Below are 26590 nucleotides of genomic sequence, written 5' to 3' on the forward strand. Positions count from 1 at the left end.
AGATAATACCCGATCTTACCAGCCTCTTCTGTAATTCTAGCTGAAAAGGTTTCTTCCAATTAATGCCATTTAATTAGAAGCTTTCAACCTGTAATTAGAAACTTACACCAGCCCAACCTTTGTTTCTGGAAAATGCATTTCTGGTTTAGGCAATTACAGTAACATAAAAAGTAATTATTTTTCTCCATGTGTGAAATGAGTGTTCTCATTAATGCACCCAACAGGAGGAGGAATTTGTTTTGTTTCAATTTGTTTTCTTATGTAACTTACTGCAGTAAAATAAGGTATAGCCAACACACAGAAGATGGTGCTTTACATGGTAGCTGGGGCACATCTAGCTCCTGAGACTGTCCCTTGCTCCTGCTGGGAGCACAGAGAAACTGCGTACAGTTAACACAATGCAGTTAACAAGCCTCCGTGAAGGAACTACCAGTGGTAATGTCATTTACTATCCCTCTTTTATCGTTCCAGAAGAAAAGACATTCATCCCTTGCCTTTCCTCTAACCAAAGCACATTCTCTGCTTTTTTTTAATCTCATGGTATCTCCTATGGTTGATTCCTGGCATTAATTATATTAATAAATAGAGCTGTAGTCTGGCTCAATCTCCTCAATCCCACCTACAACTGCTGTGATTTTATTAATCACTCCTGTGCTCCCAACTGGTAACTCCTCTCCCTTGAGAAACTGGCACTGTGCCTCTGGCATCAGCACCCATGGGACTGTGCTGCTTTGGATGCGGCCCTGGCCATTCCTTCTTTTGGAAGAATTTCTTCTCTGAAAAAGTGGTTAAATGAAATTCCTGGAGGTGTTCCAGAACTGTGGAGATGTGGGGGTGGGTTGAGGTTGGACTTGTTGATCTCAGTGGTCTTTTCCAACCTCTTTGATTCTGTGATTCTGCCGTTGTCCTGGTTTTGCGGCAGTTTCCCACCACTTGGCCCCGTAACATCTCTGGATGTCAGAGCTCATCAATTAAGGCTGAAAGATTGAGCACGGCAGGACGGAGGGAATCCTGCAGACAGCTCTCTGCTCATGTCTGTCAGGCACAGTGGGGATTCGGAGCGAGACCAATCTGCTCACAGCCCACCGGGTGAGGAGAGCATCGCTGCCGTCATCACTAAAATAGGCACAATTCATTTTGCATCCCTCAGTCCCTTCCCTGGCCCTTAAAAAAGAACCTCATCATCATCATCTTAAACTGCTTCTGTATTTACCACACATCGTTTTTGACTGTCTCCCAATTTCTATGATAATTTCCTTCATTTATAAGCAACAGCATTTTTTAATTATCCAGATGATTTTAATTTTCTCAGCCATACCTCTACTTCGTAAAACATTAATCTCGTACTTTTGTTCTTTGACAGTCTCTACCCTTCACCACTTCTCCAGTTCATGATGAAACCAGATCTCAATAGTATTACACACTACATCTTTCTCTCTAGAGTAATTTGATTTTTTTCCATTTGATCTCTCTTTTTGTCCTCTAAATGCTACGTTTTTCTTTCTGTATACCATTCTAGAGATTACTTAAAAAAAGAGAAAAAAACAGGGTAACTGACGTAACTACAGCTCCTTCATCCCCTTCAGCAATTCCCATGCATTAGCCTGATAAATATTCACAAAGAATTCACAACTGTATTTTGACTTCTCCACGTTTTTCTGGTTTTATTGCTTTCAGTGCTCTGAATATACAGCAGTGGGCTCCTGTGAGCCACACCTTCAGACTCCTCCAGTTTCTCATTTATCTCATTTATCTGGACTCATTTGAATCTTTCAACATTAGCTAAGCATCTTCCTAATGCTGGCTTTGAACTGTCTTATAATGGTTTCAAACTGCTCTTGTTACAGCAGAGGGAAATGGTCAGAACTGATAGATGTAGGTTGGCAAAAGGGGAGGATTGTTCCCCACACACATTCATTCATCAGGGAATGCAGCACCTGCAGATCCCAAGCAGGACTGTTCATCTAGCATCATAATCTAAGGAAATACTAATTTTCATCCATAATTTATACATAAGGGTAATTCACATTATTTTACCCATTCTTTTTCTCTCTTCACTCAGCTCTGTACAAAATCTCTTTAGCATCTCTGTTGTCCAAATACAGAGAAGTGAAGTTGTTACCCTCCTTGCCATTTGAACCAGAATTACCTCTGGCTCAATTAGAAAACTGTAATTTCCAATAAAGCATCACTAGACCTCTGATCCTGTCAGGTCTCTGACAGATTTAATTGGATTTTCCTTAGGAATTAACCATAGTTTGTGGGTGATAGCTCAAAGAATCTAGATCTTATTAGGAATTAGATGTGGCTATAAAAATCCATTTCAGAGTATGGCTGCATTGAAATTGTCATTTAACAGATTGGCAGCATAGACTCTGGAATCTGTATCATGATGCAGGCTGTCAAACTAAGGAATATTTACAGCTATAGCCAGGATTTACAATTGGGTGCTGTGATAATCATATATCCTTGTTTACTTCTGTAATTAATGTTGCTGTAGAAAATATCCTGGAAACCTTTCATAAGGAAGATTTATTTATGTTGATTGAGACTGTAATCAGATGTCCTCGTTCAAACAGTAATTGGAGTGCTTCATTAAAATGTAATTGCAAACAAGGTTTATGTCAATGCTGGGGAATAAATAACGGGGATACATATCTTATTATTAGTGATGATATCTTCTGTAAGCTTTCGGAGTGCTTGCTGCTTTTGTGCTGTGCCATACGTGACAACAGATTTACTCAAAATTTTGGTATCTTGATTAGGAATGAGAGAGAAAGATTTGGTTTGACTGTTTTTATTTTAAACTCTCATTCCAAGGCCAGGTCTCTTTTTTTTTATTATTTGGGCTTTTTTTTTTTTTTTTTCTTTTTTTTTGCTTTTTTCCTGTTTTTACCTTAAGCTCTGTGTCATTGCCATTGCCATATCTTAGCTCATTTTGTTCTCCTGAAATAGCAGTTCCTTACAGTAGGAAAGAAATGTAGGGCAGATGGGGATTGCTCATAACAGAGCCTTTTGCTCGTTGTAAGATTGCAAGAATTTGGCTGAACTTCAGCTAAGGTTTTGACCAGATGAGTCCCAGTCCTTGTTCCTCCTCCCAAACTGTCTGCTCCGCTCTGAGCACATGTAAGGCAGTTAAAAAAAAGTTTAAAAGCATTCTGGAAATGGAAATTAAGCACAGTTTCTTTGCTCTTCAGTAAAAGCTAATTACCTTCCAATTAGTGAGTAGTAAATTATTGTTTTATTCTATAAATAGATTTATGTAAGGTAACACAAATAATGGAGTCAGAAGTACAAGTCACTGGGAATGGGTGATCCCATTGATTTCATTGGAACAAGAGGCTTAAAACTGAAAGCAAATTTCAACCTGAGATACTGGTTCATTACCAGCAAATTGATGGAGCTCTACATTTACTTGCTAGCATAATTTACCAATTGTATGAGATGTAAGCAGGCACAGTGGTAACATTGGCTAATTTTATGCTCAATGTGAAATCTTATAGCTGGTCAGATGGATACCGTAAGAAATAATTAGAGTCATTAGAAATAATGGGCTACAGCTGCAGTAATACATGCTCTATTCTCAGTCCAGAGGTTTCTAAGCAAAATTAAATTAGCTCATGTTACCACACTGCTGCATCATATGCTCCTCACCTCCTGAGAGCAAACTTCTCTTTCCATTTCCACACTGCAGATGAAGTTTGTGCCTAATGCAGAAAAATCTCATGTTGAGAACAAGAACTTCTGAAACTCAAGGCCATTCCTTGTATTTTACCATTGCATGGCAAGTCTTGTTTGCGCTGGTGCTGAACTCTGGCGAGTATTTTCCCCAGGAATTTTTCACAAAGACCTTTATTATTTTAAGGAAATGATATCAATTTTATTGGAAGCACATCAGCAGCCCTTAGCTGCTGGTGGTACTGCCCTGACATCTGGTATATCCTTTTCTCCCCAAATTCCAAAATCCATTGCCAATAGTAAGGCAAAAGATGGATTATTCAACAGGGGGTTGAGGAAGGGGAGAAGAAGGAACTATAATCCATGCTGCTGGGGTGATTAATGCGACTGTTTATGGTGAAGGAAATGAAAACTAGAAGTCTGGGTAAGTAATGATCTTCCCAATGAATTTCACTGGAACCGCAGTGCAGACCCAGGTGCTGACCTCCTTCCCATTATTCCTCAAGTTTTCAAAACCAAGGAGGAATGGCACCAAAAGTTTTACTGTCTAGATTGCTCCCAGGAACACAGGATGTTCCAGCAGTAGCAGGAGGGGGCTTCACTGTGGGATGCACATATGCCATTACAGCTCTTTAACATCAGAGTGCTTTGGTGGTAGGTTTGAGTGAAAGGGCTTAAGAGACACATTTAGCACTGTCCATTAAGCATGGTGAGCTGGCAAAAGGCTTCCTTTGCATTCATTGCCTTGCACATTGCTGTGCAGGCTGAGTGCTCAGTGGGAGGAACGGTATTTTTGATGAAGGTAAGAGCTTCTGGAGTTTTGGGAACATCAGTTATCTATTTGCCATCCATCTTTAGCTATGGTACTTACCTGACCTCAGTTATTACAGTATGTAACTGCTTCACAACCCTCATCTATTTACCTTTCCATTCTCCCTGTGGAGCTCGGAAGTGCAATTACCTCTGTTGCAGAACTAAGTACGATTAAGGGTCAGATTTGCTATGGTATTTAGGTACTCAATGGGATTTTCAGAAGTACCCAACACCTGGTGTACTAAGTGGATCACAGGCTTCTTCAGTAGTTGTGAAAATCCCATTACTTGCATTCTTTGAAAAATTTTGGCTCGCTTGGCGACCTGGGAGCTATAAGAAAGGTTTCCATGGTCATCACCCAGACAAGAGGTTGTAGGTAGGACAGGAGCAAATTTTTGGCAGTAGCAGAATCATTTTATCTCAGTTGTGAATTCATCAGGTTTGGAAATAGGTGTAACTCTGCATAGCAGAGAACCTCCTCTACTTGCAAAGCTCTGTCAGAGAGGTCCTCAAGACAGTGGAGCAAAAATAAGCAGTGCCTGTGGTCAGTAAGAAAGAGCTTATGAGCCAATTGGTGGGATGGAAATTCAAGAGCAGGAGCAAATAATGAAACAATCTATATTCATGCACCTTTGCAGCCTACGGCTGTAAGTACGGGCTTACACCCAGCCAGGAGATGTGAATCTGCTGAAAGCTGCAGAGTATCCTAGTGAAAAACAAATGTTGATTTTGAACAAATTATCTGTTCATCGCTAAATCATTTTCTTTCATTATTAGTCTTCAAATTGGTTCTGCTCTGGAAGGCAGAATTAAGTTTAAAAGCACAGTGTCTCTTAAATGCTTGCTTCAAATGAAAGTATTTGGTAAACATTTCTCAAAGCTCCTAGAGCATAAACTTCTCAACTCCTTTCTGGGGCTTTGCATGGATTTTTCAGCTCATGATTTGAAGACAGATGTTTCAGGGATTCATTCAGGAAACAGAAAATAATCAAATTAAGCCCCTTGCGTTCATATGCCCTTCTACTCTAATGCCAAAGACAATTTTATCAGAACCTTTTTGTCCTTGCTTTCAGTAGCATAAACTGGGGCAACTGTCCCATGCAGACAGGAGCTACTGCTGTCAAACAGGGGTAGAAGAGTGAGAAGAATAAAATTCTGAACTCACAGTACAAATACTACACGAGCTGCAAGCATGCGATTCTTATCGCTGGAAGAGCTGCCTGTTGCTGTTAATTTAAAGTTCTTAAAAAAAAAAAAAAAAAAAAAAAAAAAAAAAAAAAAAAAAAGCTCTGGGCTTCAAAATGATACTTTTAGCATTAAAGGGATGGGGTTTGGTTAATTCAGCATGTCAGCAAGATTGCAACTGCCTGAGCCAGTAATTTAGGAGAAAAAGAATTAGATTTGGCTCAGCTAATCTTAAGAAAGACACGTGGTTCTGCAAAGAGCAGAACCCCAGTGCTATGTGCTGGTGCCATGTTACACCATGGGCTATCAGGAGATGCTCGAGAAGGACCTCCATGGTGCAAGAGGGATTAGGATATGTATAAAATTGCATGGACTTCATCAATATTTTGAAGATACTGTTCTCCTGCCTGTAGGATTCCACTGGTTGGAGGATGGAGGACAACTTGTGCCCTTTGTTAGATACGAAAAGAGAATAAAACTGGGGGGCAGTGTTGTCTAACAAAGTTCTTGATGCTTGTTTGCTTATTCAAAGCAGGAATTTAGCTAAGTTTGATGTTACAAGGACTTGTGTGCATAAGGAAGGTTCTGGAAGTAGAATGTCCCCTCCTGTTCATTGCAGGAGGGTTAGACTGGATGACCTTTAAGAATCTCTTCCAACTCAGACGTTTCTAAGATTCTATGATTCCATGATCCCCCAGCATGGGAAGCTATTTGTTAATTCCCTGTTCCTTAGATCTTTCCAGTACAGCATTGGTGTGGGAGTGGGAGACTGCTCTCATAAAGGGCAGCAATCGAATGCTGTTGCTGTATCTGAGTTTACTTGCACTGTGGTCCCTGATCAGTGTTTTGCACTTAGAAAGTTTATTTGTTCTTGGCCAGAAGAGTTACAAGATTAACAGATGAACAAAAGTTTTGAGACAGCCAAGGCGTGAAAGAAATTGAAGCCACTGAGATAGAGCTGAAGAGCCACCTGGCCGTGGCTCTCAGGAATTATTTTATCCTCAGATTAGCTCAGTTGTTTTGGGGATTGGGCATGTCCTCTAGTCAACGTAGCCACAGTGACTTAAGACTTTCCTGGCCCCAGATCTGTTCCTCCTCTGGAGGATTCTGGAGCAGCAGCAGTGGGACACAACGTGTGCCCACATCCTACAGCCCAGATCCTGGGGCTGAGTGCGTGTGGAAGGTCCTTAGCACTGGGGGCTGTGCCACCAAAGGTGAGAGCTGTGAATGGCAGAAATCCCCAGTGAAAATGTGGGGCAAGCAGTACGTTCACCCACCATAATGAAAGCCACCAGAATGCATGTGCCAGAGCACTGGGGCTTTGTGCTCTGACTATTTTTACCAGAAAGGAATTCTAACAGATACTAGAAAGGCAGTTATTGCAATTGGAAGGTTAGAGAGGTTCTTATATGAGGTAACACAATTTAACGTCAATCATTCTTTGCAGGCTTTTTCTCCACCATGCCATCTGCGATTCAATCAGGAAAAAGTAAAAGAAAAACAAGTAGCAGCAGCCACCTTAACCTTTGGTTCCTTGCGCAGGGAACAGCCACGGGCTGACACCAGCAGAGGGATCAGAAGAAGGTTTATGTGGGAGGTAACTTCCCTCTGGAGAGCAAACAAAAAGCAGCTCAGGATGGTTGTGCAGAGGATGGGAACCATGAGGCTGTGCTCAGTCTGTGCCTCACTTCTCTGAGATTTAGATTGAGTTGAGTCAGCCAGGAAATCATGAGCGAGTTTGAGCTCTTAAGAGAAAGGTGTTTGAAATCCAACAACTTGAAGACACCTGCAAGAGGGAGGGTCATAACTTGGAAAGTGCCACACGGAGCTGTGCCTCTGCTTTATTGAACTGTTGGCTGCAATAAATACGACCAAACTCCCTCAGTCTCTTGTAATGTTTTCTTAGTACCAGCAGGAGTCCATTTAAGAATACACTGACTTACACAAATGATTCTATATGAGGAGAAGAGAAACAGCTAAAGTACTGCTTCAGTAATACAGTCAAGTCCTAAAAGATGCCCAGGAGATCTGGGTGGGTGTGTGCATCCTCGTGCTTTGGTTTTGTCACTATGGTCACTGCCCAAAGCACCCCAAACAGAGGATCTTTTGTTCAAGTTGTCCTTCTGGCTTCAGCTGGTGAGATCACAGTTGAGATTTGCTGATGGTAAAGAAAGTTAGCTGTGATAAAGTCAATAGGGAGGAATTGCCAAAGAGGGAGAAATGGTTCTTTATTGTTATTTTCAATACAGAAAGTAATGAGAGTCTGTTTTATAAAGAAGAGAAGGGACAAGTACAATACAGGACCTATGAATGAATAATCAGACAGAAAGACTGAACCTTGCACTTCCAGTTCTTAAAGCATTAACCTCAATTGCCTGAAATAAAATGTTTGGCTGTGTTAGCCAGAGCTGTAATGGGGTTGTCGGGTCTCCCTCACATAACCACAGTTAGGAGGGGTCAAAGCACTGGGAGGCTGCTGCTGTGAGTGCTACAAAGAGAGCACAGCACTGGAGACCTGGAACTTGGGGGATTTCCATCTTTTTCTTTTGTTCATTTTCTTATGTCATTAAACCTTTAAATACTTCATGTTACAGGGCATCAGAATGAATTTACTCCTGCTTAGCAGTGCTTTGAGGAAGAAAAGTGCTTGCGCTTTCTGTGTAGCTATCCTGCTTTGCTAATGTGCTCCGTTAGTATTCATTAGTTACAAATCTGAGCTATTGCATGAGGGAGTTAATCACGGTGGAAGCTTTATTGCACCTCACTTCTCGTTACAGCATTTACAGCTCAGCAAAGCTGATGTGAAATGCTGGCAGATTGGATTTGTAGACTCTTTACCACATACAGTTGGATATTAGGAAAGATTTGAGTACAGGCTGCCCAGGGAGGTGGTGGAGTCACCGTCCCTGGAGGTTTTCAGGAAGAAGGAGGATGTCACGTTGAGGGATGTGGGTTAGTGGGCATGGGGGGAGTGAGTTGGGGTTGGAGTAGGTGATCTTAGAGGTTTGTTCCATCCTTAATGATTCTATAGTTGCAGGTAGTTTCTTTCTGCTGGCTGAACCAGCTGTAAATCTGAACTCAGGTGGTGCCAGGCTGCCTTGCAGTGTGCACTCAGACTGTTCAAGACCACAGTCCAAGGTTACACGTGAATCATCAGCACACCAGGCTCAGTAAGACCCTTTTCTCTTGCAGACTGGAGTCGCCCACACGCGCACTGGTGATGGAGGCTCCAAAGGGCATCGAGATCAACGCTGAGGCCGGCAGCTTGAAAGCCACGTGCAGGACAGAGCTCAGGCTGGAATCCAAAGATGGAGAGGTAAGCAAAGAGCGTCAAGCTCTCTGGCAAACACAAACCAAGGTACAGATCTCTGCAGATTTATAACTTTCCCGTTCACTTAGTACTTGAAAAACAAGTTTTAAGTCGCAGGACCATGATTCTGTTCTAAAAGCACTGGTGAAGCCTTCCTAGCACAGGTTCTGCTAGCAGTGATTGAACACATCATATGCAAACAAGGCTCACTCTGTGGAGAAGGCTAATTCATTATTTTTAAAGTGCTCGGATAATAGCATCTGTGGTTCAGGCAAATTTATACAGCAGTAAAGTACACAGCGCTCCTAAATTCTTTGTTTCCTTGTCACTTTAAAGCAGGATTTACGTGTCCAACATAATTAAGTCTTTTATCATACATATTTTCTATGAGAAGAGCTTAATTCACCCGTATTGATCCGAAAAGCTTTTATAGCTGATGTTTTCATTTTGGAAAGAATGTGAACATTAGGAGACACAGGGTGTTGCAATGGGAAAACTTCTAAAGGGAAAGAGAGAATAACTAAAGCTGATAAGAGAACAGAAGTAAAAGAGGTGTTGAGTTAAACCTCTTCTGGTGTCTCAGGAGAGTGTGCACATCCGTTCTCATCCCCTCCTTCTGCCACAACTGTGGAAGACACTGAAGGATGTGGATGATGGGAACGCAAGGAGAGCCTCATTGGAGGCTCCCCATAGGATATGAGATCTGGTACGGCCTGCTGTTTTCCTATCTTAGTGTCCTCAGTGATTCACAGATTGAGATTCTTATTGCGATTTCTGTTATTTCTAAACATTTGCATTTTAAGATATTCCAGATCCCCCTGGCAAGGAGTTTAAAACAAAACAAAGTAAAACAAAAATAGCAATAAAACTCTTAACTAATATACTGCAATTGAAATTCAAGGCATTTCATGACTGCAAGCAGTTGCCTTCATGTTTTTTAATGCTAATTTTGCTCTTTCAGGCAATTAGATGGCTGGATACTAAAACAGAAGTGATCTTTACTGTAATCACAAGATAAGTGTCAGTTGCCCTGTAATATTCTGGGCTGTAGGCTATAGAATCCTATAGAATGACTATAGAATAGTCATTTGAGTTGGAAGGAGCTCTTAAAATCCGTCTGGTCGAACTCCCCTGCAATGAGCTGGGGCAACCACGTCTCCACCAGGTTATCTTAGCATGCTCTTCTCGGTCATGTTATAAAATTTCCCTTTATGTTCAGTTTTATAAGAAGAAATTTAGATCTGTTATGGCTTTTAAGAAATTTTTAATATACATAATAATAATACACATAAAGGTGTTACGTGTACACATAAAGCACAGATAAAAATGAGTGCTGTGAGTCTTCAAACATGACTAGAAATGAGAGCAGAGCGCCAGAAGTCCCAACAAAGGAGAGGGGTCATCACTGCATGGAGGTGATCCAAACGTGCTGCTCACCAAGCAATGAGGGCACTGCCATCACACTCTTGGGTGCTGCAGGACACACGCTGGTGTCCCAGGAAGTTATAAGCCAAGGAAACATAAACAAACAGAAAGAGTGGAACCAGTCTCGTGGTAAACTCACAGACATGGATGTCAGCCTTTCCCCAGCTTCACACACTTGGCTGCCCAGTTTTTGTAGCAGCTCAGTTGTCCAGAAGAGGCCGCCTTAAACGCAAGATCAAAAATAACAGCTCTTCACTAATCCTTTCTCCTTTTTTCTTTCTCCCCTCCTCCGACTTCAGATAACATTGAATTCTGCAAAAATCAAACTACCTAACTTGCCTCAAGGATCTTCCTCTTCTGCAGGGTCCAGGCAAAAAATCTACGAGCTCTGTGTGTGCCCCAATGGGAGGTTATTTCTGTCTCAGGCAGGCACTAGTTCCACCTGCCAGATAAATACAAGCGTCTGCCTTTGAGAGACAATTTGCAGTGGGGCATCGCAGGCAGCACAAAAGCCAATTCTGGTCTCCTAGGTTGCAGCTGCCAACTATTTTTACTAGAACACAGAAAGCCTATCAAAGACTTTTTTTGTGTGCGCGCGTGTGTGTGAATATATATATAAAAATATATATATATATAAAATTATATATATCCTCTGTGTAAAATGATGTTTCAGTACAAGGAATCCCAGGGTGACCCTGTTACATTTGTGTAGCATTTCTCTTTCCCACACCAAAATTTACTGGTACAATCTACTGAATTGGGCTTGATGCTCCCCTGGACCCTTCTGTAATAGTACAGTCTAATGATCACCCCTTGTTTTTGACCATGTTCTAAGAGTAGTGGGATTGCTGAGCCCGGAACCAATGTAGACCCACCAACATACTAAAAGAAGAGTAGCGTCTCTGATTATTTTTGCACCACTGTATCAGTGGCATGAGGAAAACAGAACAGCCAGATGTGCTCTACTGCTTGCCTAGAGTGATCCAAGACACTTGGGGTTAAACTGCACTCTTTAATTTTCACCTGAAGCATGGCTCCTTGCTGGGAGAGATGGGTTGCACTTTGCCAATAGAGAAGTCCTAATCTTGCTGAATTACTTTCTGAAGGACTCTGATTCTTGCCTGTACCTGTAATGAATGCCTTGTGCTATTCAAATGTCACACTCAGCTCTAACCCCAACCTGAAGTCATCTCTGCTAACAAAATTAGCATTGTATTTGTTCTTGATAGGGAAAAAAGTTATGAAAATTGGACTAGAAGAGAAAAACCTTGAACCAGTTTAGTTAACAGGTGTCCTGGATTACCCTACGCAACCTCTATTACCACCTTTAATTTTGAAGTGATCTAACATACCTGAGAAGGTGTAAGATTTGGAACTTACCCACCAGCACCTATAGAAACAAAGAAAATCACCTGTTGAATTTCTGTGTTTCTATGGGTTTATCTGGATTTGATGTATAATATCTATGCTATGTTAGGATTTTTGTCCTCTTTCTGTTCGGGACACGCAGTCCAAGATCACATACATTTTGTGGAGGTTGCAAAAGTCAGAGACGCTGACAATGAAATATTTTTTTAAGACTCTAGAAAGATTCTGACAAATTCAGATTACTGTGAAGTGAAGGCTTTGGATGCTGGTTCCTCTAGAATTCCAGCCCCAGAATCTCTGTGGTCAGATCTCTTCACAGGTCTGTTTTTCTTACTGAAGTCAAGGAGTTACTTGAAGGCAGGATAAACCACAAATCTGATCTGGTGATGTTACCAGTGATTAACTTTTGAGGAAAAAAAAAAAAAAAAAACTGAAATGAGCCCAGATCTTTTAATTTTGACCCATAACTGCATCCACATGCATGTAAGAATCGTTTAAAAACCAATGTACTAATTAGTGCAAAAGGGTTCAAGTCACAGTAAATCTCATGAGGACAGCAAGGTTTCTACACCACTGAGATGCTACTGAAAATATTGCCTCATGTGCAAACATGGCAGATCTGTGCCCATTCCTAGCGGTATCTGAGCAAAGCTGGTATTCTTCAAGCAATTTTCAAGATACAATGTCACTGACGGTAATTTGTAGAAATAATTTAGCCCTTTCCTTTGGAACATATTTCCACATGTTTTCATGTGGTCTGAAAAGTACCAGGGTTTGATGTTCTTAAATGATTGATTCTAGCCTGATCCCAAACTGGCTGGACTCAATGGGAAGATATCCATGGCATTTTGATTGGATGTTGCTTCCCAACAAAGCAACGCTCCCATAAAATTTATTTCTGAAAGAGGATTGAGTTATCTACATATATATCTCTGATGCTTTCAGATTAATGAACAAATTCAAAGTATTTGTTAATGAATTATTCCTGTAATTATTATCTTGAGTCAATGTTCGAATGCAAAGGGTCACCCAGGATAACAATTGTATTGGGACACAGGACTATACCATCTCTGTTCAAAGAGGGGAATTGTGCCTATGCCTTAAGTCAATGCACTCAGCAAGGAGAAGCACATCATATTTATCTTGTTATAAAAACTAGTTTATTTGGGGGGAGGGACAGGAGGGTGTCTTGGGAAATGGTTGTGCAACTTAAAACAGATATTAATGAAATGTATTAAGACTGTAGGGGCACCGAGAGTGACAACTGTTGTTTTTTTTACCACGTTAAATATAGCAAAATACTGTGTATGTTACCTCTGGGATCACAAGTGAAGTCCCATTCATAGTCCTACATTTTCTATAGATTTTTTTCCCTGTTTCATTTAATACTGGTCACAGGCATTGTATCAAGCATGGCCCAATTCATAAACAAATCCCATGTTTGCAAGCACATGAGTGGTTGTGAAGATGCATGCTGCAGGAGGTACATCCTGTACAGAAAACAAGTTGGGTTAACTTTCCTTCCTTGAAGGTACCAGTGCCAGTTGGTAGCATGGGGCTGAGCACAAGGAGTGGCCCAGGGGGGATACTGTGTCCAAATCCTTTACTCTGACCCCCAGTGCCCGGTGGTCAGTCCTCATCCCAAATACCCTTGGGCTGCTCTGCAGCAATTTCACTTTGATCTGATGGTCTTTTCCACTGCGGTCTTGGATGAGATGAGCACCCTCATAACTTGGGAAGACCATGAGATTGCTTAAGAACATTAATTTTGGTATGAATGTCTGTGGGGGAGCTGTTAGAGAACAGCCTTACACCTCTGTGCCGCTACTGTTTTCTGCAGAAAGTGAACAATGGGTACCTTAATTATGTCTAGATAAAGGAGTTCAATATATTCTACCATTTTGTCTCCATTTTTAAAAGTGTAAAATGATTTTCTCTGTGCATGGAGACTGAACCCATGCAGAGACTTGAAAAACATTTGACCCTCACTTCAGTTTTAAGACCACAGTTCAGATGATGCTGCTTGGTCTTGAGTTGGCCATGTGAGTAATCCTCTACTGTTCAGTGAGTGGCAAACCAAGGCAAGCAGGATTGCATCTATGAGAGTCCAGGGGAAAGATTGCATTTTTGTTTAAAAAGCAGCGTGCAGTCACATCCAGCCACCTCACAGCTCATAGTTTGTTCTCTGGGGACAGTTGTGGTGTGACTAACTCACCTGCTGGGAGAGGCAGATGATTAAGGTTCGGTTTTCCTCCTGCCTTGTTCAGAAACCACTCACAATTGCTTTACCTGTATGGGTTGGTTTTCCCTGAGTGCAAAGTAAGTCACAACATCCCTGTACATACACTCTACCTGCTGTTGATAAATGCCAAAAACAATTAAGGGTTTGTGTATTTCTGTATGAATTGGGCCTGCAGTTTAGTTCAATTGAGCATTTGCTATGAGGGGAGATGGCATTTATCTCAAATCAGAGTTTAGTTTTACCTCTTAGCACTAAGGCAAGGCTGGGGTGGGTGGTGAATTTGTTCATGCTGAGCCCAATGGAAGAGATGCCAATGTCTTCGTGGCCTGAGCTAAGGCAGGAGCCTGATGGGTGAGAATTCAGGGCACTAATGCCAGAGGAAACAGTGCCAGCAGCTGTGGTAGCTGTGGAGCTGAACTGACTGCACCATGTGGGGTCCTGCATTGCAGCTATGTGCATTGCAAACATTGAAATGCTAATCAAGAGACTGTGATACTAGTGTCAATGTCCCTTAGGCAACCAGATAAAGATAAATGCTTTTATGTGTTGTAGCTCTTAACTTTACAGGGTTTTGGGACCTTGTTAAATTTGCTTTCAATGCCACACTTCAGTACTGACTGTCAGTGTTTAGCTGTACACCAGTACCTTATGCATATGTCATGTATGACCCTTCTGCTGTAAAAAGTTGGGAGGGCGGGCATAAAGTAAAAAGATTTTGCTATTAGCAAAAGCAGAGATCCTAATACCAATGGTACAACCACATGTGTTCTCCACGTACCTTTGCTTTGGTTGACTTTTAAACTTTTTTGAAGGGTGTTACCTGGTAGTCAGTGAAATGGGTGGCTGTAGAGTACAAAGATATGTTAAAATGAAAGGAAGTCATTGAAAAGGGGAGGCCAGTAACTGTGAAAATAGGTGTGTGACCTCTGTAGGTATACATGTTTAGAAAATGAAGTGATGTGTATTTGTTTCTCTCAGTTACATGCTGTCAAACACCTGGATTTTAAGAGTTTGTTGTTTTTTTTTTTTCCCTCATTTAATCACAAGTATCACAATGCACAAAGAAAAAAGCTTAAGGCATTCACCTAGCAGTCCCACCTGCAGTACAGCAAAACAATATCTGAATCAAGAACCCCCCCCTCTAGAAACTACTTGAAGGCTGAGCAGAGATTCCTATGGAAACCTGTGAATAACCTGGTCAGTTTGCATCATACCTAGTTTGCAGTGACAGGTGGTCTTAGAAGAGATTAACTTTTGTTGTCATAGCATACATGCACACACACATATATAAGTGGTTAGCTGCACTTGTTTACAACAAAAGACATATTTTCTTTATTTGCAGTTATGGCTTTAATTTTCACATTGCAAAAGACAATGAGAAAAGACCAAAGATTACAGAAATTAATCCTTTCTCTGGTTGCCCTCACACCTGAAATGCATTAACTTTAATGGTGCTTTTTGGAACTGGGCAGGAAAAACACAGGTTTATCACATAGATGCATGTGAGAGCATACAGCAGCAGGAAGCCTTTAATTTCCTTCATGGAGAGGAGTGAAAATAACCTGGAATTCTTTAGGTGTGTGCAGAAGGTAAGGTTACCTGGAAAGAGAAACATGAGAAAATAACCAAAACGTTAAGAGAGATCGTCCTGGGCTAAAGGTGTAATTCAACTGAGGAAATGTTGGTTGCTGGCTGTGCACTCGAGCATCAGCAGATGAGGATGCTGGTAGGACACACCAATAGCAACCAGCCTTACAACCAACAATAGCACCAATAGCACCAACAATAGCAGGATGCTCCCGTGAAAACATCCAGGTCTTCAGTCCTTGGAATTCACAGTCACCCTGCTCAGTGAAGAAGAGAAACTGTGCTGAAATGATTTTATTGTAAAGAGCATGGCATAAAACCAAGAAAATCTGGGGCTGTTCTGTTTGGCTGATGGGTTTTGTTGTCTTTCTTTGTTGTTGTTTTTTTTAATGTCTGGCATTTTAAATTTACAAATGTCATCATCCAGGACTCACCTGAACAAATGCAGGGAGCGCTCCTGTCAAGCTCTGGCAATCAGGAATTGGTGCTCCTCAAACAAACACAGCAGCGCCTTCATTCTCATTGCCCTTCTTGTTGAGGAATGCAATCACTGTAACATTTCCATTTTCCCCATTGTAAGCTTTTTCATCAGCTCTGAAATTGCTGTGTAGTATTTCAGTGGCAGTATTTCTGCATTGGGGGGGCCTGCAGCCCCCAGTGCCACCTCACACCTCCAAAGACCCAAATCAACAAGCATGGGGCAGCAGCACTAAGGTGAAATTTAGGCCTTTTAGGTAAATTCTGCACAACAGCTGCAATGTTTTCACAGCTGATGCAGCCAAGTCTACAGCTGGGCTGAAGCAGAGCTGAACACTGATGTGGCTCTGATGAGATTATTCAGAAGAGTGCATTATGGAAGGCGGACAGGAGGGAGAGGGAAGAAATGGCTAGAGACATCACCTTAATCATGGTAATGCAGCAAACTTCTTTGTCTGTTTACACTGTTATACATTAAATTAATAACGTCCATTTCACTAAATATGGTAGCAATTATGTTTGATCTTCCCTGGTGCACAGTGGAATTACTTCAATGGAAGCACTTACAGCTTGGGCTGCTTGAGATGGCCAAGGTGTTGTTTCCATCCACAATAACCACAATGGCTTGGGGCTCGCATGGAAATTATAGTGAGTGGCTTGTGTTTAGAAAGCTTTTAAATTTACTGTGCTTGAGAAGCACATGGTTATGCACAGAGAGCCCCAAGGCTGTATCATTTAAAACTCTTGTCCTGCCACCTGAATTGCATCGTGCCCACATGCAAAGGGACACACTTCTTTATACAGGAAAAGATGAATATTTAAAACTGTGGGATTTATATCCTGAGCAACGAAGAAAGTGTGATCATAGTGAATTGCTGAGATTTCCCATCCAAGTCACATTAAATCAGAGATGCAACTAAGTCAGTCCCTTAACTTGCTGATTTGCTAAAGATGTTAATTTCTGCAGGAAAGTCAGCCCTGGTGTCACGTCCAGGAAAAGCCTCACCTTGGTGCAGCTCATTGCCATGCCACAGCTGGAGCTGGGGGCTGGGTGGGTGGCAGTGGGCTCCTGGCTCAGGGGTCAGCCAGATTTCCTTTGAGGCCACCATCTCCATAGACAGAGTGTTTGTTTGGTTTAACCAGTGTTAAAAAGTAGGAAGGATGTCTCCACTGTGGAGCAATATACAGTTGTGTATATCTGTCATTCAGTTGGCCTGAGCTTTCTGACAGTAAATGTCAGAAAGAAATTTGTGCAAAACCCTTAGGTTTATTTTTCTCTCTGTTCCCAAATGCTTTGAGTAACAATGTGTGACCTTAGTAAAAAGGTCTTTGTTTTCTCAGATTAAAAAAGACACTGCCAACCTTTCACCAGGTCCAGCCCAAATGCAACCTCACCCTTTCTAACAGCTCTACCATGGGCAAGAATAGGCCCACTGCAAAGAACAGTTTGTGTGCATCTCTGCATGGAGCAAGAATTTGAAGTTGCATCGTACTTTCACATTATCCCCCGTTAGAAAGGCTTAACTGCTGATAGGAGATAAAGCTTCCTGAAGCCTCATACAGCTCAATGCATCATCCCTTTCTAAAGCAATGCAGCTTCTTTCTTGTTTCAAAGATTTCCTCATAACAGAGTCCTTGAAACATCGTCAAGCAGGCTCGCGCTGTGGAGCAGAAGAATAATTAATTGTGGGTGGCTCTATTTCTATTGAAGGCTGGATTATAGTTGAAAGAATGTTGCTGTTATTTCTCCCACTCTGAGCTGCAAGCACCACACACACCCCAGCACTCTGACTGCATTCCTTCTAGGGTTGTTCCATGTACCCAGGGAGGAAGAGCCTGCTGCTTTGGGCCTCACCTGGGTCTTCCTAGCCTCATGCACTTACTGTCAGTGCTGTTCTTGATGTACCAGATAGCAAAACACAGCAGCAGTGCTAATGATTTTAAAGGTGATGTGTGGCTGCAGTCATGGTGGTGGTTATTGGTTGCTGCACTAGGAATTCTTTGTTCACTCCAGAGGCAGCAGCTGCACTGAGGCCAGGGGGGCACTGGAGCTCTGCTGTTTCCATGAACTGGGTTGGGGCTGCGCTGTCTGCAGGATTTCCTTTCTGGGGTTTTCAGAGTTAGGAGTAACAAAGCCTGACCTTCTGAAAGCAGAACTGAGCACTCATCACACCTTACATTTATGGAAGAAGGGCTCCATGATAACATTCCCACCCAGATTTCTCCCTAGATCAGAGCTATTCCTGAGCCATGAGCCAGAACTTGTTCTGGATCTGCACTGTGCAGTACTTCGGGTGCAGGGAAGGGGTTGACCTGCTGGATCTGACTCAGATCCATTCTATTTCATTTTATTTTTTGCCTGCCCCTTATTTACTTAGTTTCTTTGTACATGAACACTAACAGAGTTGTTGATGGTAACCCAACAAATCCAAACTCCACATAATTAAACCCAACAGCAGAACACCATTCAGTGCTGAAGCGAAACCCCATTCAACCACAGCAGCAGCATAAAGGCACGACCCCTGTGATAATGGCAGTTCTCATCTGTGATGGTTAAATACCTTGTCTGACCTCTACTCTGATAACCACCAATGATCTTGATATTGTAAACAGAACAAACAAATTCTAAAGTCTTATCACAGTTCTCATTAGGAAATTCAGATTGGTTTGGCTTTTTTCTTTTTAATTTATGTATGTGTGTGGTTGTGTGGGAAAATATAAAGCTTTTTTGTATCAAATAACATCAATCCTTGCACACTCTATGCAAAATTTTGTAAGCATTGCAATAATGCTATGAATTACACAAGGAACTATTTTAACTTTATTACACTTTCTGTATAAAAAACAATTTGTATTTAAATGATTTCAACTGCAATCTTGTAAAATATATTAATAAAATAATGATTGTTAAGAAGGAAAGAGCTGTTGAGTCTTTTTGTTTGCTTGAGCATGACAAATATGAATTAGACCTCAGGCATTTGTATGCCTGTACGGGTCTATATATATATCTGTAGGCCTTAAGTTGCTTCAGGGAAGGCTCATCTTGGATATTACCAGGAAAAATCTTTCTCTGAAAGAAGAAATGCATTGGAACAGGCTGCACATGGAAGTGCTGGAATTACCATCCCTGGAGGTTTTCAGGAAAAGGGTCGATGTGATGTGGAGACGTGGTTTAGTGGGCATGGTGAGAGTGTGTTGGTGGTTGGACTTGGTGATCTTAGTCAATGATGTGCCAGGCTGGGTCATAGCAGTGATCTGTCTCACAGCCTCAAGTCCCTGGATGTTTTCATTCCCCAAAAAAATGCTTTAGAGGTAGAAATGATGGGGAAAGTTGAGTTACCATCTTGAGTAGTAGACAGGTGCATCCACCCAGGATCAAGCCCCTGCCTACACACAGTACAAGGAGCATAAGCTCAACTCTGTCTGCAAAAGAACAATAAAAAAAACACAAAACCCACAGCACTGTGGACCAGTGTGCTGCTTTAACAATCCATCAGTTTTATTTTAATTGGATAACTAATCAGATGCTCATGGGAGACTCTGCACTTGCCATGCAATCACTTGTGAGCACATTTTGCAGGAGCTGGGTTTTAAATACGAAGTTGTTCAGCCTGGATTTTGTCGGTAAATGAGAGCATTGATTGGGGCTCATTAGCTGAACAAATAGCAAGAATTCAATCCAGCTGAAAAGATGTGCATGCCTTCCAAGAGCAAGGAGCATGAGCCTGGTTATCACAGCTGAGACATTGCCAGGGTCCAGGCTGTAGGGCTCTGTGTTCACCAGTTTGTAGGAGCCAATTTTTACCAGGTTGCAAATGAGTTCACTCTGGAATGTTTGGTGAACATGCACAGCCCTTCTCTTGCTCTGCGGGTTTTGGACTGTTTGCAGTTTATTAGAAGAAGAACAAAAAAACCTCACAAACATCTTTTAGCTGAATTTCAGCTGCCATTCTTGGCCTGAGTTTGCAATGTCTGACAAACTGACAGCAAAATAATTCAGAAGTTAACCCCATTTAAGCACCACACTGCCAGAGACTTCCCAGCAGCAGCAGGTGATGCAGTGCTGTGCCAGGGCAGGCAGTGGTTGCATCCTTCCTTGGGATCAACAAACTCTCCTCAGCTGTCGGTAAAGGTGCTGTGATTTAAGCAGGAACTACTTACAGAATTCAGCCCTACGAGCAGCAAAATCCACTCCCTCAGTAATTGTCAAAATGCAACTTTTTCCCAGATTTTTTGCCATGCAGCTTTTAAGAAGTATTTCCCCATTCTCCCTTTCTATCCTACAGGAAATGCATTGTGGTTTTTTGTTGTTGGTGGTGGTTTTTTTTTTTTTCCTCCTCAGTAACAGAAAAGATGAATTAAAAAAAAAAACAACTACAAAAGCAGAAAAGAATGACTGTGAGCAAATTAACACATTCTATCCTCTGTAAAATGGTAACAACATCAATTTTAACATTTTATGTGCAGCTGAGTTTTTGTATTTCCCATCTCAGTCCATCCAGTGCAGCCAAGTTGCTGCTGCTGAAGTTCAGTTATTAAATCAGGGTGATTATTTTTATTTTTATGAACAGAAACCAGCAATGAGAAGTACTTATTTTAACAGGTTTTCTCCAGTGCTGTGACCTTGATTCTTCCATCCTCGAACTGAACAGAAAAAATCCTCTTGAATTTAGTGATGAAGGATCAGACCTAAATAGCTCCAGTGCCAAATGTATCCCACAGGAAAATTATACGGCCTCATTTAATAGAGAAAAAGCAAGAAGTGTGGCCGGCAGCTCAACCCTGGCTTTCTTCTGCAGTCAATCTATAGTCCAAAGCAGTGGAAACAATCTTCAAATATTTGATTCATGCTATCGGGCAACTGTAATAAACATTACTGATATGATCTGCACTTTTTAATGTCGGGGTGTGTGAACAGCCTCTCAATACTCCACATCACCATACAACCAAGCTTGTGTAACACCAGCTGGGCTGTTTTTCCCTTCACACCTACTGGGGCATTTTTCCCACCACTTTTGGGCTTCGCTTGCAGCCTCAAAAGAAACATCACAAGCAGCCACACCACTGCCTCTTCGCTGAGGAATGTATGGACCCTCTCTCTGCTTGGCACTGTTCAGTGGCTGTACGGGGGATGGGGAAAGCACAAAACAGCACTTAAATCTCTCAGGTAACCCCATTTGGCTCCGTTTGCTACTGCTGCTGCTGGGGGGGTAGACTCCTCTGGTGGCTGCTGTTTCCTCCACACCCTCCTCAACAGCCCAGTGCCCATGCCTGGCTGTAACCACAGGTATTGTCCATGACAGCACAGAATCATAGAAGCATTTGAGTTGGAATGGACCTTTAGCGGCCATCTAGGCCAATCCCCCTGCAGTGAACCAGGACACCACAGCTCCATCAGGTGCTCAGAACCCTGCCCAGCCTGACCTTGAATGTCTCCAGAGATGGGGCACCAACCACCTCTCTGGGCAAGCAACCTGTGCCAGCGTAAGCCCCAAGTAGACTGACAGACCTCAGTGCTGCTTTCAAACAATAAATTTGCTTTGCTTCCCTAAACTCTTCCTACAAGGTGAGCTTAGCAGCTGAATGCTCCAAGTCAGCCTTAGGATGCTCTGCTTAACTGAGGTGGGCTCTGACATGTTGAACACGGCTCTTAGATCTGCTTTACCAGACTGGGGACGTCTAATGAAATTTAATAAGAGGCAAGAAACTGTATATGCACGTGTCAAAAAATGATGCTCTATCACGGATGCAGTCAAGAAAATGTGGAGTGCTACAGAGCAAGAAGTTTCCTAGGAGGAGCAAGGTAAGGCTGTGACACCACGGTGGCCCATGTGACATATGTGCATGGGCTCCAAGTGCTCTGATGGGGAAAAAATGAGGCCCCAGGGCTGTAGTAAGCAGTGTTAGAGCTGGCAATGGGCCTTGAAATAGGTGCTTGCCCTTTCCCCAAACACAACCTGACATAGTGTGCCATCCCAGCAGCAGCCGACGGCTAAACGCAGGATGAGAGCCTGAATAACTTTTCATTACTTTCCAGCATCAGCAGGCCTAGCAATAGTAAGTGCCTGCTTAGGAAGGGTGTGTGCATAACTCATGCTTGCATGGGGTTGGGGAAGCCCATTTCAGACTGATACGTTATTTTTTTTTCTGTCAGTTCTAGCACCTTCCACAAGCATTTGGGCATTTCAGTAAACCCCAATCTCAAAAGATTATTTTCTTTCCAACATAACTGCTCTGAACCATAATAACCAAATTTGAAAATGACTTTAATCTGCTATACAGAAGCTATCAGAAATACAGTGATAGCAAAACCTTAGGTTCTGAATGCTGTTTGAGCTCTGCACACACACACACAATGAACAAAGAGAAAAGAATGGAGAGAAGCCTGCTGCTTCCAAGAAAACCCACAGCCCACCACCTACACAATGAACTTTGAAGCACAGAATGCAGCATGTCATGAATTATTTATTAACTTATTTGCAATGAACGGTTTAGCAGGCAAAGGAAACAGGAACAGGTGGTGCAGCCCTGCCCAGGGCAAGGGTGTGATGGGAGCACTGTGTGTTCAGATGTTGCACAGCGCAGGTGATGAATTGCACCCTAAGAAGTTTAAGACAAAAACCTTAATTCCTAGCAAACTGCATCCTGAAGTACTAATACCCTTTCACCCCACTGCAATATTACACGTCATCACTCAATGCCAGGTCCAGCTCTCTTTGGCTGAAGCTCTTTGTGCTCTCCAGGCTTCCCCTTTTGGAAGGGGCTTACCCCTCCCAAATCGCTAGGGGAAGAGCTTTGCTGTGGTAGAGGGGAAAGCTTTGCTCCAAGGATGGGTTAATGAGCCCTGGGATCCTCTGCTGCTGCCCTCAGAAGAATATTGTCATCCCTACTTTACATGAAGACTGCAAGGAGGACTTTAAGATAAGCATTAAAAGGTGCAGGAATGCAGACGGCAGGCATAAGCAAAGGCATTCAATAAGTTACAATGAATTATTTGTAATTAGAAAACACTTAAAAGCTGCTAAATTCCATTAACATTGCATGGCTCATATAAAATGACCCCTAATTGCATATTAAAGAAGGACCTGTCTTCACGTGCTTTCATCTCACTGTATCAAAAACAATTAGGTGAGGAGTACATTGCCCACACCAGCCCATCATATAGCAGACAGCAGGCTGACAGCTGTAATGCAGTCTTTTTCCTTGCTGTAGGAAAGACTAAAAAGAGATCAGAAATGTCAAATACGCCTCCTGTCATCCCAAATAAATGGATAATTAGCAATCGCAGAGTCCATCTCACCCAAGAAGTCCCATACTACCCATCAGACCACTTCCAGCCAACCACAGGAGCACAGGTAGGTGGGCATCTAATGCTGAACCAAATAGGTAAAAGCCAACATGGCAATGCCTGGAGTACAAATCCAGAAACACTATGGTATATCCAGATGGAATTGCTCTTTGCCTGCATGATTTGGGCCGAATGTGGACTAGAACATGCTCCCTACAGGATCTGCCCACAGAGTGACCCTTACACTGCCCCAGCCCATTCGGGTCTGTTCTGTGTTGAGATGGTTGTATGTGACTCTCTTGTAAAATACATGGTTGTTAACAATTGGAAAAGTGGCCAATTCCAAGTGATACTTGCTGAAAAGCAAAATTCATCAGGCGGTGATTTCTCACCTTGGATTTTTCCCTGCTCCTCAAGATTCCTCACTGTTGGAATTCAGCACATGCGTGAGAAATTGAACGTGGCTGCAGCGCTCTAGTGATAACTGCCCTGGCCTTCCTCATTCACTATGTTTCTTACACTAAACACAGAAAATCTGAAGCATAGCATGGGAAATTCAGTCATCTTCCACCAAAACAGCAGAAAGTCCTTGCTGGGCAGAGAGCAGGTGAATGCCTCCCAAGCATCATCTCTACCTATGACCTGCTCCTCAGTGCTGATTAATGGGAACTGGGAGCTACAATGAGTATGACAAAAAGGCAACTAACAGGCATTAAGGGCTTGTTGGGACAGGGAAAAGGCCTGCCTGCATTAGATTACTAACAACTTGCTTTAACACACATTTTCTAGGAAATATTATTTCAATTTAAGCCTTAGGATGCTGGCAACCTGAGCAAAAATCCCTTCAAAGAGGAAGGGCAAGCAGTAAGATAGCTGAAAGAATTAGTGATGAAATCATATTTCTTGAGCCAAAAGTGCCAAGGCTGGGCTGTGCTGGGAGCACTTAGGTTTTAAAGCGTGACATTTGCTTCTGAAGTCTCCACCTGAGGCTGAGAGCAGCTCCTGCAGGAACAGGATGGGTTTTCTGTTCCTCGGCAGGAGATGGATTTGGAGAGGGATTTGTGACATGCTGCACAGAGAGGACTTTCCAGAGGAATTAAAGCTTTTCTATTCTGGCTTTGGAGCTGCTGCTCAGGACTTCACCCAGCATTCAGATAGCATATTGTTGTGCCTGGACTGAGGGCTTAAAAGCTTCAAAAGAAAAAGAAGGGCTGTTCAATCATGAAGGTATTTAAAAACCCATAGACAAGGCATGCTGAAGGAACAGTGGAAGCCTATGAAAGTCAGAGGTGAGGCTGGAAAAAGCCTTTTCTTCCACTTAGATACAAGACCACTAAGGCAGTTCAATTATTGGTTGGGAAAAGGCTGCAGAAATCATAAAGGAGGTGCTGGCAGTTCACTGTTGGAGCATAAGCTCTGCCAACGGCATCATTTGGATGTCTAAAGCCCTTGGCTCTAATTGTAATGGGGCCATGCTTGAATAAACGCTGTTAGGATTACAGTCGTTGTGGAAAATGGGATGGACAAAGTCCCAGTCTTCCAGGAGAGAGAGCTGGCACTGAAAGAACCTGATGTTGTGACTCATCTCCCTCAAGATGAGAAGGCTGATTACACTCAAGGTGAGGGGTTAAAGCAGATTGAAACATCCCTTATGTGCAGATGCTCCATGTAAAGCTAACTATGCCACCTGAGCTCACAGCCACTTTGGCAGTTGGTCCCACAGAGGTGGGGAAATGGAGAACCAAGTCTCCTGGGGACCAGGAACAATTCCTCCTCATGCAAGGAGACACAGATTCAGTCAAATCTCAGGCTACAGGCTTGGCTAGAAATTTTGGAAATGTCAATTTGAAAATCCGTATATTGGATTCTGGAGACATCAGGTCCAATTCCTCAGAGGTGCAAGAAGCTGACCAGCGAAATGGTAAGGAAAGCAAGTAACATGAATTTAATGACCACTAAGAACACCAAGGTCCAACTCTAACCCACCCCACCATGCCCACTGGCCATGACCCTCAGTGTCCCACCTCCATGGTTCTGGATCACCTCCAGGAACAATGACTGCACCACCTTCCTGGTCAGCCTGTGTCAATGCATCACTATTCCTTCGGAGAATAAATTGTTCCTAATATCCATACTGAAACTTAGGTATCCAACTTAGCTCCAGTCCAAGAGTTTAGAGTTACTAGAGTTAATTTAAATTTTAATCTTTTTTTAAATTTAAATCTTTAGTTTAAAAAGAATTAACACTTGATGCATAGTTAACAGGACAAAAGAGTTGAGCCTCTCTTTTCAGGACTATGAAACGACTCAGTTGGCTGTGCTGATACCTCTTCCTCTGTTTATTGAAGTATCCTTTAGCTGGCTCAGGCTTGGAGAAGTTTCCTTTCAGGGGGAAGCATTAGTATTCAGCATAGTGCTGTTACTCCTGGCTAATAGATGCAACATGGAACTTGGGCCAAGTCTGTGAAATTTCAGTTCTGTGATAAAATTACACAGTGCAAACTATTTGAGGAAGACTGAGTTTGAGACTGTTGCATGAGGCCAGGGTGCTTAGAACAATTCCACTTAGTACTTCTATCTGCAGCTCTATTCTAGGATTTCTTTAAAAATATTCTCTAATACTGCTAATAATAATAATTCTCTAAAGTAGCACGAAGAAGATTCAGATAACCCAAACACAGAATCCCTTCCAAGATCTACTCAAGTATCTATGATGCTAAGAGAAATACACATTTAGAGCCATTTTGCAGGGGTGAGTGCAGCCCCCTTCTGTTTGCAGCACACCTGAGCATCATGTAATGCAGAACCTGCTTGCTTAAAACGTTCAGAAAAAAATCACAGAGGTTGAGGAAGAGAAGAAATGAAACAAAGCCCACGTGGCAAGTAGCCTGTAGCAGTTATCTTTTGCTGCAGTCTTGTATCGAATGAGCTTTGGGACCTTTATGAAGAGACAATCTCTTTTCTACTACGTCTAATTCTACGGCTTTTATACTGGTGTCCTGAAGGAAAAGTCCTGTTGGAACTTGTTCTGAAATGTGATAACTGACCAGGAGAAAAGAAACCTACATTTACCCAAAACAATTATAAAAAGCAGAAATCCTCATAACGCAGATGTTCACCTTCACCTGTAAGAAGGAGAGCTGACAGACCATATAATTTTAGTTGTCAACAGAAACCACCAGGCAGTGACTTTAAGCCTATTCCCTACAAAAACAAA

At 42.3% G+C, this 26590-nt stretch overlaps 1 protein-coding gene across 4 annotated transcripts in view; it reads left to right on the forward strand.

Moving 5' to 3' along the window:
• Positions 1 to 15061, forward strand: part of SGCD (sarcoglycan delta) — a 309952-nt gene extending 294891 nt beyond the window's left edge. For all 4 annotated transcript variants that reach the window (XM_042881464.1, XM_042881463.1, XM_042881466.1 and 1 more), the window contains 2 exons: positions 8869 to 8992; positions 10711 to 15061. In XM_042881464.1, the coding sequence (XP_042737398.1) occupies positions 8869 to 8992; positions 10711 to 10884 (298 nt within the window). In that variant the 3' untranslated portion in view covers positions 10885 to 15061. The remainder of the gene's footprint in view (positions 1 to 8868; positions 8993 to 10710) is intronic.
• The last annotated feature ends 11529 nt before the right edge of the window (positions 15062 to 26590 follow it).

Source organism: Lagopus leucura, unplaced genomic scaffold, assembly GCF_019238085.1.
Source record: "Lagopus leucura isolate 7727_CA_CO unplaced genomic scaffold, USGS_WTPT01 Super-Scaffold_100030, whole genome shotgun sequence".
NCBI classification, from domain to species: domain Eukaryota; kingdom Metazoa; phylum Chordata; class Aves; order Galliformes; family Phasianidae; genus Lagopus; species Lagopus leucura.